This window comes from Amborella trichopoda, chromosome 12 (assembly GCF_054954075.1).
Source record: "Amborella trichopoda isolate Santa Cruz 75 chromosome 12, AtrichopodaSantaCruz75HAP2 v2.0, whole genome shotgun sequence".
Classification (NCBI taxonomy): domain Eukaryota; kingdom Viridiplantae; phylum Streptophyta; class Magnoliopsida; order Amborellales; family Amborellaceae; genus Amborella; species Amborella trichopoda.
The window spans coordinates 48,758,386-48,774,066 of NC_142347.1; the positions used below are offsets into that span (position 1 = coordinate 48,758,386).

At 36.2% G+C, this 15,681-nt stretch overlaps 1 protein-coding gene across 2 annotated transcripts; it reads left to right on the forward strand.

Moving 5' to 3' along the window:
- The first annotated feature begins 1,864 nt into the window (after positions 1 to 1,864).
- Positions 1,865 to 8,176, forward strand: LOC18435659 (auxin efflux carrier component 2). Of its 2 annotated transcripts, none has more exons than XM_006845702.4 (7): positions 1,865 to 2,729; positions 3,262 to 4,072; positions 5,303 to 5,627; positions 6,328 to 6,413; positions 6,591 to 6,748; positions 7,501 to 7,577; positions 7,910 to 8,176. In XM_006845702.4, the coding sequence occupies exons 1-7, from the start codon at positions 2,325 to 2,327 to the stop codon at positions 7,974 to 7,976; spliced, it is 1,929 nt and encodes a 642-aa protein (XP_006845765.2). In that variant the 5' UTR covers positions 1,865 to 2,324; the 3' UTR covers positions 7,977 to 8,176. The 2 variants fall into 2 exon arrangements, with proteins under 2 accessions (XP_006845765.2, XP_088709234.1); XM_088853108.1 differs by having other exon boundaries at positions 1,871 to 2,729; positions 5,300 to 5,627.
- Positions 8,177 to 15,681: the final 7,505 nt, after the last annotated feature.

The following is a 15,681-nucleotide window of genomic DNA, read 5'->3' on the forward strand; positions in this document are numbered from 1 at the left end:
GGATCCTAGAATAAGAAAAAGATGCATCTGGTCAGATGAGAGTCGGTATGCCAACCAAAAGCTATGGGGGGTTTGGGTATATGGAGACTTAGAGCAGTCGATGATTCACTGCTTACTAATTGGTGGTGGAGGTTGTCCATACATGGAGACCAACTCTGGGCTAAGGCGATCCTTGGCAAATATGGACTAGATCCTAATGGTCCGTATGAGAGAGGAAGACATGTCTCAGGTCACCTTTCCAGGGTTTAAAAAGGTATCCAAGGTGTTAGAATCCTCTTTTTGGCCTACTCTAGGTGGTTGGTTGGAGATGGTCGAAATAGTAGATTTTGGCATACCAAGTGGCTGGGGAAATATCCTCTTAAAATGGTGTTTCTTGCCCTCTATAACAAATATAACCAGAAAAGAGCTAAGGTTGGAGGCATGGTTTCCCTTGTTCAAGGCAAACCGGTTTGGAACGTTACCCTTTCCACTAGAAGAGTGGACCATCAGGTTGAAGACCAATTCTTGACTTTCATGGATTCTTTGTATTCATTTTGTTTCAATCCGTGGAAGAGAGACAGGTTGATCTGGAGCCTTGGGCCTTTGGGTCACTTCTCTGTCAAATCTCTCTATAAAGAAATTAGGTAGGATAGGTACCCTTGAGGATAAAAGGTATCTTGCCAAATTCTAGAAGTGCAAGGCACTCCTCAGAATTAGAGCTTTCACATGGCTTTTTGCTTACAGGAGACTGCTTACTGTCAATCAGTTGCACCGTAGAGGAAATCATTGACCATTTATTTCTGAGATGCAAGTATGCTATTGTCGTCTGAGACTGGGTTGATAGTTTGATGACCTTGCATGGACCTTGGTCACATGAGGCCAATATATTTCCACAACAACTGTGGACCCCACCCTTTGCCTTTTTGGGTCGTCACCTTTAGAGAATTACCATTGTTACATCTTTGTGGACCTTGTGGAAAGAGAGGAACTTGAGAACTCTTGAGGGTTGCTCTAGGGATTCTTCATCCTTAATTTCCAACATTCAGCGCTTGGCCATCATGTGGACTTATGCCTTTCTTCCCCTCACGACTGTTCCTAATCTACTTCTTTTCTCCTCATTTAACGACCTTTTATTTCTTAAACATCGTCGATCGCTCATTCAATTTGTGTGGTCTAAACCGTCGGATGGCTGACTAAAATTTAATTTTGATGGTAGTGTAAGGGGGCAAGGTCAGGTTATGGTGGACTTCCCTGTGACCTTGGAGACTGAGTGTCATAATGGATGAAATCCTTCTCAGGATTGAAGACAAGGAATGCATCTTCGTCCATGTCTATAGAAGCGCCAACTTTGATGCTGATCTATCGGCTAAACTGGCTACTGCTTAATTTGGTTTCAGATGTTGTTTTGAGCGCTTTGTGCTGACTTTTCCTTCCCATTGGTTTTGGTTTGTCGTTTCTTTTATTTATTTTTCCATCCCATTGGTTTTGGTTTGTTGTTTCTTTTATTTTTTTTTCCATTTTGTTGTACGTTTTCATTGTCTTAATGAATATCGCTTTATTTTTTAAAAAAAATTAATTAGATGTGAAAAATAGACCACCTACGATGAGAAAGGTTATGTCAGCAGTTGGCTAGTACTGATGGAGTGTCGATGGAGCTCTACTACTGCCTCGAATGACATTGACAAACAAATGGAGCCCTACATCTGAGCAACAATGAATTACTTTGGATCGGAAGGAGGAAATGGTCGAGTTGAATGACTAGATCGATACCCTCCTTCTTAACATAGAACTCCGCATAGTTGAGATAGGTCACATCCTATTCACCAATGAATCACTTTTGATTGTGCTCTCTCTCTCTTGCTCTTTCTCTCTCTCTAAACCACACACGCGTGATTCCCTCATCAAACTCATTTCCTCTCACCCGGAACCCAACAGTATCAGCTGTACCACATGGACACACCATTAATAAACTCCATTTATTACTCTTATATATCCCCATTCAACTACACCTAAGCTTTTCTCTTTATTCACAAGTCTCTCTGTCTCTTGTATCTCCATTGAACAACAACTAAGCCTTTCTCTTGCTGACAAGTCCCTCTTTCTTTCTCTCTCTCTCTCTCGCTCTCCACTCTCCACACGCCATGTGAAAAAACTCAACGGCCTCCTCCTCTGTTACCAAGCTCTCTTTCTCTCCATCTCTTTCCTTAAAACTCTAAGTCTCCTTCGTCCCTGTTAACAAACTCTCTCTCTCTCCTTCTTCCCTGTTAACAAACTCTCTCATCTCTTATCAATCCAAAAAACCAAAAAAGAAAAAAAGTTCTCTTAATCTTTCTCTCTCATCAACCATGATCTCAGGAAAGGATTTCTATGATGTTTTAGCTGCCATGGTCCCTCTCTATGTGGCCATGATGTTGGCTTATGGATCAGTGAGGTGGTGGAAAATATTTACTCCTGATCAATGCTCCGGCATAAACCGCTTCGTGGCAGTTTTTGCAGTGCCTCTTCTCTCTTTCCATTTCATCTCAACAAATGATCCATACTCCATGAATTATAGGTTCATAGCAGCTGATACCCTTCAGAAAGTAGTGATCTTGATTGCTTTGGGAGCATGGGTGAACCTAGCAAAAAACGGAAGCTTAGAGTGGATGATCACCTTATTTTCTCTCTCTTCACTACCCAACACTCTGGTCATGGGGATCCCTCTCTTGAAGGCCATGTATGGGGAGTTTTCAGGAGCCCTCATGGTGCAGGTATGCTTCTATAGTCTTTTTCTTTTGGTTTCTCTCTATAAAAAGGTTTCTCTCTCTACAAATTTTATCTTCTCCTAGAAGGCCAACCTCATGGTGAATGTAGGCTTTTCTCTCTCTGTTTATGTTCGGTGACTCTCTTTAGAGACACAGCTACCTACATGTCAATCTCACCATGAAGCATCCATGAAATGAGAAATAAAATGTTTCTCTCTCTAGAAATCTATCTCCTCTCTTAGAGGTTGTTGCATTTGGGATTCTCTATTCTCTCTCTAGAGATTCAGCCACCCATATCCCAATCCCACCCTTTAACATCCAACAGAAGGGAAAAAGGACCTTTCTCTATCTAGATATTTATCTCCTCTCTCTTAGACTTTAGGTGCATGTGGGGTTCTCTATTCTCACCTTATTTTGCTTCTCTCTCTAGAAATACAGCTACCCATGTCCCAACCTCACTATGTACCATACAAACTCTCTCTCTAGAAAATGAAAATGCCTTTCTCTCTCTAGAAACTCACCCCTCTCTCTCATGCAGGTGGTGGTGCTCCAAAGTGTGATTTGGTACACCCTCATGCTCTTCATGTTTGAATACAGAGGAGCAAAGGTCCTTATAACTGAACAGTTCCCTGATACAGCACAGTCCATAACCTCTTTCAAGGTGGAATCAGACATTCTCTCTCTAGATGGAAGAGAGCCTCTCCTAGCTGACGCAGAGATAGGGCAAGATGGAAAACTTCATGTGGTGGTGAGAAAATCTCTCTCCTCAAGGTCTCAAATCTCATCCTACAAATCACAGTGCCTCAACTCTGCAACCTCAGTCACACCAAGGACCTCAAACCTCACAGGTGTGGAGATTTACTCTTTGCAGTCCTCAAGAGAGCCCACACCGAGGGGATCAAGCTTTAACCACACTGATTTCTATGCCATGTTCAGTAAGTTGCCGGCGGGTGGCGGCCAAGCGAATTACGGGGAGGTGTACTCGCTGAATTCGTCAAGGGGGCCGACGCCGAGGACTTCGAATTTTGATGAGGAGGTCAGCACGAGGTTGGGGCGGATGAGGTCGCAGGACATGAAGGATGGGAAGAGTAAGAGTGGTGAGTTCGGGTACCCGGCTCCGAACCCATTGCTGTTGAAGTCTCCTAATGGGGATAACAAGAGGAGGTGCAGTGAGGTGGGGGCTAAGGAGCTGCATATGTATGTCTGGAGCTCAAGTGCTTCTCCAGGTTCAGAGGCTCATGTCCATGGGTCAGTGGCGAGAGGGGGGTCTCATGATTTCGGAGGGGCCATGGGGTTGGATTCTAAGGGGGTTAATGGCTTTACACAGTCCCCAAGGACTGGTTACAAAGGTAGGGTTGGGCTCCCTCTCTCTCTCTCTACTATTTCTTCATTCTCTCCACTACCTCTCTAATATCTACTGCTTTTGTTTTGTTGAGAGATTATGCACGGATTTTAAAATTTAGCTTGGGCTCTAAACAATCAAATTTGAACATATTTTTAAGTAGTATCGAGATATGTGGTTCAATATTAGAAATTTTTATGATAATTTTAAAATATATTTTTATATTTATTTATAAAATTTAAAGCTTCAAAAATAATGTAGATCGACATATTTATGAAAATTTGAAAATTGACGATCCAAAAATGTATTACAAAATACACTATTTCTAAAACTTGAAATCCATTTTTTTCTCGTGTCTATGTACCTTGAGGTCGAGATGAACAATTTGAAGATATTTGAGCATCAAAACAACCTTTTTTAGTGAAATTTTTGAGGTAGGTTCAAATATGATTGTTTAGAGCCTTGGCTCTATATAAACTTATATATATATATATATATATATATATATATATATATATATATATATATATATATATATATATATATATATATATATATATATATATATATATATATATATATATATATATATATATATATATATATATATATATATATATATATATATATATATATATATATATATATGAGAGTAATGATCTTATGATACTCTCCGACACCCATGTATGTAGGACTCTAAAAGATCACTATTAAATTTGGTATGGATTTATAAAAAAATCAAATCCCACATTCATGTAATAACTTTTTTTAAAGATCTGTGCCAACTTTAATGGTGATCCTTTAAGGTCCTACACATATGGTGAGGGATGATCCTACAAGATCATTACTCAAATATAAAATACTCTGCTTATAGGAGAAAATTGTAAAAGAGGTCGGTCAATAAGCTATTTTTTATTTTTTCATGTTTACCTCTCGATCAACTTGAATTTTTATTTTTTTAAATTTTTTAGTAAGGTAGTGCCCAAAACTTTAAGGCATTACCCTACAATGAAAAACTAAAAAGAATTAAAAAAATCAAAATTCAGATCGATTGATTATTATTTTTTAAAACAAGTTGAGTCTTTATTTTTTATAATTTTCGCGTATAAACAAAACATTTTATATTTTATTTAAAATTTTAAAATCCGTACATAAATGACTCTTCACAATACTTTTCTAGTGCTCTCTCTCTCTCTCCTCTCTCTTTGTCTCTCTAACCTACTTTAGATTTTAGCAGGCATGCAGGATCAGGGTGAAAACTACAGCCCAAACAGGAAAATTGCACCAGATGGCGATAGCTTCGTGCCAAGAGACCCCCTAGAGATACAAAGCGGGTGCATTAGCCCTAATAAGTTATCAGCCGTTGCCTCTCCTTTTGCCCAAAAGACCCCCGATTTTAATGGCACGACAAAAACCCGCATTAGTGCCAATAATAATGCCCAAATGCCCCCTGCTAGTGTCATGACAAGGCTCATACTTATCATGGTGTGGAGAAAACTCATTAGGAATCCAAACACTTATTCTAGCCTCTTTGGGCTAGCTTGGTCTCTTGTTTCTTTCAGGTAAATGAGTCTTTGCCATAGATAAGCCCTTTATTGTTTCTCTCTCTAGACAGGCTAGATATGTTTATCTCTCTAGACATGTTAGATATGTAATAGTAGAAAGAGAAAATATTATTCAAGAGTCAAAATCATTAAGGGGTCAAAACATCTTAATTATCGTAGGTGATTTACTTTCGAATTTTTTGACATCTCGAAAATATTTTAAACTTTTCAAATGCCCAAGTTACTCCTCTTCAGGGTCGGAACCCTACTCTAGGGCATTTTAATAATTTGATCCTATAAGAGCCCTATAGGAAAGTAGTTCTACTTATTCAGCATGGCTCAGGTTATTGAAATGGAGTGTTTAATTAATATTTCCAATATTGAACGAGAGTAAGTTTGATAGTTTTAGCATATTTTTAAATAGAGATAAAAATTAAAGAAGTAAACCCTTTAATGTTGACCCCTTGAATGAAATTTTCCTTTGCAGAAGAGTCACTTTTGTTTCTCTGTCTAGCACTTAAACAAAAATGTTTCTTTCTCTACCCAACAAAGAACGAATCTCTCTCTCTCTACCCACGATCAAAATGGTTATCTTCTATAGCATTTGCTACATGAAATGGCTTGTATGGTAAAGGTCGTGGCTTGGTATGAGTTTTCTCTCTCTGAAATTTTTGTTATACAAAATGTTTCTCTCTTTACAATTGAATGATGATTTTAGGTGGCAAATTCAAATGCCCACGATTGTGCATGGATCTATAGCAATTCTCTCTGATGCAGGGCTTGGAATGGCCATGTTCAGCTTAGGTAAGAACTTCTGATCTTTTTCTCTCTCTAACTTCGAGTTCATCACATACTTTCTTATTAAGAAGAATCTCTTCTCTCTCCTGCATTGATTTTGCCTTCTTGTTATTTTCTTTTGTTGTCCCATTAATGAATCTTTCTCTTTAATTAATTGTAAAAAAAATTTGTTGGTTTTGTTAGGTCTATTCATGGCTTTGCAGCCTAAGATTATAGCCTGTGGAACATCAGTTGCTGGCTACTCCATGGCAGTTAGATTCTTGGTGGGGCCCGCTGTCATGGCAGCTACTTCCTCAGCTATAGGGCTTCGAGGGGTCCTCCTCCATGTGGCTATTGTTCAGGTAAAATTACTAACATGCCCATCAACTTGAATGGGGTGTTAATGGTAAGGGGGCAAGGGGTTGGTTGACTTTGAGTTGACCCGACCCGACCCGACATTACTGGGTTTTACATAGAACCCGAGCCAGTCCAAGTTCAAGTTATTTAGACTTGGATCCGGATGTGCGTTTAGAAATTGCAAAAAATAAAAAAATTTATTTTAGGGTATAATTTATGTATTTCTGGGTTGGGTAGACCTCGATATGAACCCGACCTGACCCGATGGGGTCCAAACTGGACCAAGACTCGCTCTCGACTGGGGTCAGGTCTTAGTCATTTGAACCCGAACTAGACATCCTGGATCCAACACATGGACCCGGACCTAGGTGGGTTGACCCTACCCGATTACCACCCCTAATTAACGGGTGATGTCCAGGCCTGGGCCTAATGCCTGAGTGGACTAGGCCTCTCCTGAGTCATGATAATGAGGTCGACCCAAATCGAAAAAGGCACGTAGCTATGGAACCGTGAGAGCTTGGGCCTGGCCTAAAAAAATTTCATGCTGACTAAGGTCGCCCAACATTAGGGCCCACCAGCCTTCACACGCGGCCTGAAACTAGATGAAATTGGGCCTGGTGTGCAACCAATGGGCTGTCGTGGGCCTGTTAACAATTCTTGTGGTCTACTTCTAAAGTTCCATATGATTTATAGTTATTTGAGGGCATTCTTATCTTCTTCTTCTTTTTACTTAACCAATTTGGTTCAACACTTACAGGCAGCTCTTCCACAAGGGATCGTTCCTTTTGTTTTCGCTAAGGAGTACAGTGTTCATGCTGATGTTCTTAGTACTGCGTAAGTTCAAGCCCGAACCATAGATTTTGGAAGTATTTGTTTCGGCAGTACTTTTTTTTTTATATATATATATATAAATAAAAGACATATATAGCATGTATTATTGATTGGACGGCTTGATATGAATCGATAATATATACTATATTATATATTATTAATTATGACCTTACAAATATAATAAAAAGGTGGTTTGTGGCATTGTTCTTACGTCACTCCTAATTGTGAAATTAAATAGATAATTGTGAGAATAATGTATAAATTATATATCCCTACGTACCTTGAAAAGAGTTTATTGACTACTATTTAATCTGTTCTTTTTTTTAATGTGACAGGGTCATCTTTGGCATGCTCATTGCCTTGCCCATTACGCTTCTATACTATGTTCTTCTTGGATTCTAGTGAGAGGAGGAGAGAGAGAAAACAGCTCTCAATCTGGGGTATAAGTTACTACAAAAACACTGTATAAAAACGGAAATGTAGGAGATTCTTTTACATTTTAATGGTGTTTCAAGTTACGAGGGAAAATTTTATTGCTCTATGCATGTGATTGTTTTGTTATCAAGAAGAAAGAAATTTTCAATGACCTAATTTTGTACTTAGATTCGAGCCTTTTGACTTTCATCTCTCTCTCTCTCCTCTCATGTGCCTCTTCACCTTGGCCCCTTTACATATATTTTACCGAGCCTTGTTTAATAATACTTACAGCGATTTACGTATCGACACATTTTAGGGGTCTGTTGTCATTTAATGACATTTTTGTCATAAATTATGCGAACGACCATTCCTTCGTGGTGTTTTTTCTCTAGGTTGTTTATCTGTTTAGCAATAACAACACTTAATACAAGAGCTTATTTTTTCAATAAAACACTGTCTCTGTTCAGTGTGTCAACACTAGATATCTAGTTTTTTTGTTATTTGCATGCCCGATAGTATTGATACTGGACACTAGAGACTGTCTATTGTGTTCGGTGTTTGTATTACCGAATAACACTATGAAATTCTCCAAAACCCTGTCCGGCGGTTCTTCCCAATATTTCTTCTTCTCTCTCTCTCGCCATCTTTATTATGTGTATTGCATTTAGTGGTGCATTTTAAATCTTGCTAGAAGATATAGTTTTGACAAAAAACTTACAAATTCATCATCTTTACTTCGATAACCATGAAATTAAAAAAAAAAAAGAAAGAAAGAATTTAAACTCTAGAAATCGTACATTTCACAATTCTTTTTTAATGCCATACATTTTTGAGTGTTTATCACTAGATCCGTACCATTTCTAGAGCTTCAAATCTTACAATCTGGGGAGGAAATTGAGCTTCAGTCCATCATAAGGTTTTCCAGCAAAACCTGTTGGGTTTTATGTAGCCTATAAAGGCTTTATGAGTGCTTGTAAAATGAAATAATATAGTGGAACATGAACTCAGTGGGAATGCAGTCCCTCGTGGACCATATTAAGCAAACGATGTTTACTGGTACCGGACTGTGCTTGACGATCTAGGTCAGTTAGTTGGAAAACCCAAGGTATCTGGGCATAGAGAACAAACTGAGAAGGGTTCTGGGTTATCTCTTGATGAGGTCGGAGCTTAGGCCTGGATGAATGAGCCGAAGGACTGTGTGACCCTTGTGTGTGATGGTGGGCCTATAGAGACGGGGGTCAAAACCTCATCCATGATCCATCACATGACATGCATATCGATAAATCATTCGAGAAAACCAGATACCCACCGTTTAAGGTGAAGTGTAGGCGTAAGCGAGAGATACCACTATACGCCATAGTGTTGTGGTCGCATAAAGTCTTAGTGACCTTGACTCGTCTCTCGGGGAGGACTCCACCATGTACCATGTGGGTGGGGCCCACACATGCCACACATGGGTGGCATGCCCCACCTCTTGGTTGTTTGCTTTATTGTCAAGTTATTCAAATTTAGGAAATATATGTTGTGTTATGTGATCTAATATTAGATATGGAAAATAACAACATTTTATCCTAAATATTAAAAGCGACTTGACATATCTTTGAATAGTATGGGAAAGAATATGCTATTTTATTGAATGAATAATATTTAAATAGGATTTAATTTATTTAAATATATTGATGGGAAAATGATTTAAGAAAAGGGGGATAATGGTTCAAACATCTTCTATAATGTTGATGGCCCATCAATTGAATGGATGACTCAGATCTCTCACCCTATAAGGCACCTTGATCAACGGTCTATATTCAATCTCAAGAAGAGACAAACTATGAGAAACCCTAAACCTATTTTTTCTCTATAAACTCCCTAATCTCTACACTTTTCTCTCTCCCACAACTCTCTCTCTCTCCTCTCTCTCCCATAGGGGCACGTCCCACTCTCTCCTGTAGGTCTCTCTCTCTCAAACTTTTTCTCTTTAACCTTCTCTCTCCTAAACCTCTGGAGGGGCACGCTCCAACCCTAAGTCTCCCACATTCTCTCTCGTGCTTTAAGGGTGAATATTCAATTTGGCTGAAATTTGTTTTTTCGATTTGAGATTGAAGCTAAACTGTTTCCCGTACCATCGAATGTTGGTGACTCAGTATGGGGTGTAATAAGCCTGGTTGAGGTAATCTCCGACACTCTCTTTTATTTGTTTCTTGTTAGATTTAATTATATTGGTTTTATATTCCCAAGCATAAGAATTACGGATATTTTTTTCGTTTAAAGAAAATTGGTTGAATGACATCAAGGTATTTAAGATATTGGATTTGTTAGTTTTATTTTCTTTGAAGCAAGAATTATTGTAAAATGCATTATTTTTTAGACGTAATCTTTTTATTTTTCATAGTCATACATCTCGATGTCGAGATGATCAATAAAAGGGTTTTTTTAACATTAAAACTACCTTTTCAGATGGATTTTTGAGGGGCATCGATAGTTGTACATTATAAGGTAGCATCTTTATATAAACTTTTTCTATCAAGTAATACTACATCTCAAGTTCAATTCCTACCATTGAACTACAAAAGAAAACTCAATATGGGTGAATCTCTCTACCCTCTCTTTCCCACCACATCATGTTGACGGTTGGAAGGATCCACAATTACCCTTCACGGTCATATCAAACAACGCCATATCCAACTGTCAAAAAATATAATTTTTATTTTTATTTTTATTGCAATATATATTTATCTAAAAATTAGGGTGTAAATTAATTTTTATAAGAGGAACCAAATATAAGTAATTATAACATAGTTTGGGTAAAAAATAACCAAAGCACCCTTAGAAGTAGTTTGGTCAACATTTTTTTGTTGAAAATATTTTTTATTATTTTTATTTTCCTCACAAAAATTAATATCATTCCCCAAATTTAGATCATTATATTTTTAAAGAAAATAAAAATAAAAATAAAATTATTTTGTAATACTCAAGCTAGATTCCATATAGCATGTGGACGTTCTACATCCCATTGTAAAATGGTGGAAAGGCCTTTTTTTTATATTATTTTCCTTATCAAAAAATTCAAAGTTTGTCCAATTTTTGGTGCCCGTCCTTTACGCTAAAATTAGGATGAATTGATCCAGCGATATTTGCCTTCACATATGATGATAATAGGTGCGTTTGTTGGAAAATGTTCAGAAAATTCTGAAAGTGATGGTTTCGATCTCAAGAAGTAGGATTTAAAAAGAAGAACAAGAGTGAGTAATTATACTTCTAAAAATGGTACATCTTGTTGCGCGTTATTTAGAGCATTGATGTTTGCTTGGTCTATATTATTTTTAGATATTTAAAGTCCATAATTAATAGGGAAAATAGATTTTTCAGGTCATTCAAAGGGTTTCTAGTATTTATCCGTTTCATGAATGTTTTTCTTCAAGTTATTTAGCTTTAACAAAAGGCTATAGAACATGTGTTCCCTATCAATTGTAGAGTAATCCATAATCCAAGTTTTAGAATGGCAAACTCCTCAGCATAGTGACCAACCCCATAACGAAAGAAAAAAAAAATAAAAATAAAAAAAAAGAAGAAAAAATAATATTTCCTACCATGTAACTGGAAATAGATCATCTTAAGATTGAATAGAAACCATCCAGTTTTGGAATGGTCAGATCTAAGACTTTAGAAACTTAAAAACAAGTTTTCGATATGAAAATTCGCATCAAGTACTCTAGGGGATATCCCAAAATTATAGGGTGAAGTTTTTATGAGGCCTAAATTTTATGAAAACAAAATAAAGCTTCACCTCAAATCCTTGTATGGAAAGCACTTTTGATAATGGAAATCTCCATGATGAATCTAAAATTAATTTCCTATAATGAAAATAAGATTTGAAACTAAAAAAATAGTACAGATCTTGTGGATCTATAAACACTTATTGTTAGGGTGAAATAGAAGGCGTAGATAATTTATCACAATATATACTATTTTTAGAACTTAAAATTCTATTATTTTTTTTTCACAACCATAATGTTAAAGCCAATATGATCCATGTAAAGGTTTTTCAATGCTAGAATTATGATTTTGGATGAGTTATGAGGTAAGGATTTACTTATTTTGAAAGGGCTGCCGCCCTATTAAACCATTTTCCAAAATTGTAAAGCAGAGAGAGGAAATGTGAGGTTCAAAAGATATTATTATGGCTGACTAGGAGAGAGAGAGAGAGGAGGTGAGCTAGATTCATAGAGATGCAGATTGATGGATAATTTTGTCTCTCTTAAAAGAAAAAATAGAGATGCAGATTGATGGATAATTTTGTCTCTCTTGAAAGAAAAAAGAGAGAGAGAGAGAAATAGAGATGCAGATTGATGGATAATTTTGTCTCTCTTGAAAGAAAAGAGAGAGAGAGAGAAAGAGAGAGAGAGAGAGAGGGTATGCTAGATTCATAGGGATGTAGAAAAGATAGATAATTTTGTCTCTTAAAAAGCAAGGGACAGACTTGTTTGAATCGTAGCATAAAATTTTGAACCCCAACTATCCAATTTGAGTTAGGTCTACTAATATCCAAACAAATAGCATCTTAACATTCTGCCTTTCCTTTCTTTATCATTATTCATGCTTTTATTATATTGGGTTTGGATCCCATTGAAGATATCAAAAGCCTTCTCTTTTCCAACACAAAAAGGTGTCCCTCTTTCTCTCTTGCTTATATTTTATTGGGATTGGATCCCATGGTATGAAAAAAGCTTATCTTTTGGGTTACCTATGACCTCAACATAACAACTCACAATGTCATTACGCGTACGTTTGAATGTAAAGCTTAAAACGAGAGAAAGAGAGAGAGAGAGAGAGAGAGAGTTTAGTGCTTAAAGCAAGAGAGAGAGACAGTTTAGTGCTTAAAGCAAGAGAGAGAGAGAGGGAGAGAGATTTATTAAGAAAGACGATGCTTTTCATATCCTCAATTAGATGCATACCCAATAAAATTTGACAAAAGATTTTATACTCCCACGGACGTATGTACTCTCCATTTACTCCCTCGGGTAAAACTAATGAGGAGTAGTTTTAGGGCTCCAAATTTTTGGGGGTGTAACCTATTCGATCAACATATTAATCTTAATACAAAATTTTCACGCCCTATGCACTTCGAACACAATGTCTCTAGATTGCACAGAGACCACCCAAATTTGAATGTTGAGATCTAAGTATTTGAAAACTAAAATTCAAAATTTTCCTTTAAAAAATTATCATCGGGCTATTAGGTGGATATGAAAAAATAATACTCTCATTAAGGTGTTGACCGAGGGAGTAGATATACAGTTTGCTCCGAATAGAGGATAATATAAGCATCTCCTAATATATAAGCACAAGAGACTAAGAGAGGGGACTTTCGGAGCCAACGAGACAAGGCTTTTGACATCTTCATAGGGATGCAAACTGAATAAAACAATCTATTCTCTCTCTCTTTCTTTTTCTCTTTCTTTCATTCTCTTCTCTCTCTCTCTTTCTTTCTCTCTTTCTTTCTTTCATTCTCTTATCTCTCTCTCTCTCTTTCATTCTCTTAGCTCTCTCTCTCTCGTGCTTTTGTTTCAAGCCCTTCATTCAAAGTACGCGTATGGACATTGTGAGTTGTTATTCATTCTCTTATCTCTCTCTCTGTCTCGTGCTTTTGTTTCAAGCCCTACATTCAAAGTACGCTTATAGACATTGTGAGTTGTTATGTTGAGCTCCTAGCTGACCACTTGTCCTCTTCTTTTCACAAATCCATGTGGATACTTAGAAAACCTTGTTTTTTATTTTTTATTTTTTTATTTTTTAAGCCAAAAGATTCCTTTCAATTTAGTTTAATTTGTGCATTGGGCATTTCCTCCTTGAAAGGTAGACCATACACAACTCCTCTAGAGCACGTGTTTTTTACATCTTGATTTTGATAGTTCAACTAGATTAAATATCATGAAAAGTGTTGTTTGCATCTAGATAAGATAAGGCTAGGTAGAAAGGGCCTTTACATCTAGGTCGTTGGATAAGGCTATATTTGGGGTTAGAGTTTAGGTTCAGCTAGACTAGGTTAGTTAAGGTAAAGTCTAATTGTTTTTATAAGTAGGACAAGTTTCTAATGAATCCTCTCTTCCAAATTTATTTTTAAATATGGATTTTGAGTCCAAAATTTTAATGATTGAAAATCTAAATATGATGAGTTTAAAGCTGGAACAATAAATAAAATTTGAGCAATGATCTTATGAGACCTTCCTACATCCATGTGTGTAGGACCTCAAATGATTACCATTAAATTTAGCATAGATCTACAGAAAAGTCAAGTCCCACACCCATATAATTACTTTTCTAGAGATCTGTGTCAAATTTAATAGTGATCATTTGCGGTCCTACACACATGGATGTGGGAGGTTCTCATAGGATCATTACTCATAAAATTTTAAAAAAAATATTTTTTAATATAATTTTAACACCCTCAATTTTCAATCTGAGTGGGGCCACCAAGGGTAGACATATGTTTGCACATATCGGGGGATGCTATGCTATTTCTAAATAGCATCCCCACATATCGGGGGATGCTATGCTATTTCTAAATAGCATCCCCTAACGCCACAATGACTTTTTCCCTCAAGTATAGTAAAATTTATCAATTTGTTACTATTTCCAAAACATGCCCATATGGCTTTTGATGGGTGTTATGAAATTTAATCAAAATATATTAGTAAACATATTGTTAAACAGTTCATCTCTCATGAGTATTTTAATGAATTTTATTTAAGTATATAAATAATATTTTTTTTACCTTTAATACAATATGGTCATAAATACTCTTAGTCATCATATATGAAATTTGATAGTTGGGGTTGTTTAACTATATTTTAAATAGTGGATTTTATCAAATTCCCCATAAAAGATTAGCAATTTAACATTTTACCTATATCTTTTGATTTAATTTCATAATGCCCATAAAATAACACATGTTCTCAAGTTGGAATAGTTCCAAAAGGATAAACTGTTAAATAGTTCATATTTTTTTTACTCAAAATATATCTTATTATTTTATTTAATTCTACTTATAAAAATAAACCTAAACCTAAAATTTTAATTAATATCATTTTTAAATAAAACTTAAAATAACAAACTAACCTCATTTTGGCCCTTGGATGAGGTTGGTTCAATCTTAAGCATTAAAAAGTGCTTGTGCCCCTTTTTAAGCATCCATGGCATGTGGACACAATATCAACCCTTTCATAAATTTCACTTTGAAATATGAGGGAAATTATTTTAGATGTTATACAGAAAAGTGACACAACTTTAATTATTTCAAACCCTTGTATATGAAAGAAAACATTCTCGTGCCATTTTGCATTAGGATTGTATACTATGAAGCATTGGTACAAGATGGTTATTATAATTATTTTTAGCTGTCGGATGTGAAATTCAATAGATGAAAGTGTGTCATAACAATCAAGAAATCTTATTTTGGATTTTGTGCCCAAACAACGATATATCCTCAACCACCCGCTTTCAAATCTAATGGTCAATGATTATTGTGACCTCTTTATATAAAAAATAAATTATTTCATTGTATACGTTTCTTTTGTATATATAATATGTGGCGACGTTTATTAGGGTGTGTCGAACTTTTCAAAACATCTTGGAGAGGCATTTTGGATTTAAAATTTCACAGCTCAATCATCTCGAACACCATGGTCATGAA

What these genes read in the sequence shown, in the direction of transcription:
- LOC18435659 (XM_088853108.1), top strand. Translation starts at nt 2,325, where the DNA reads ATGATCTCAGGAAAGGATTTCTATGATGTTTTAGCTGCCATGGTCCCT. An exon ending in CCCAAGGACTGGTTACAAAG is followed by an intron (nt 4,073 to 5,299) that starts GTAGGGTTGGGC and finishes TTTAGATTTTAG; the next exon opens with CAGGCATGCAGGATCAGGGT. An exon ending in TGGTCTCTTGTTTCTTTCAG is followed by an intron (nt 5,628 to 6,327) that starts GTAAATGAGTCT and finishes TGATGATTTTAG; the next exon opens with GTGGCAAATTCAAATGCCCA.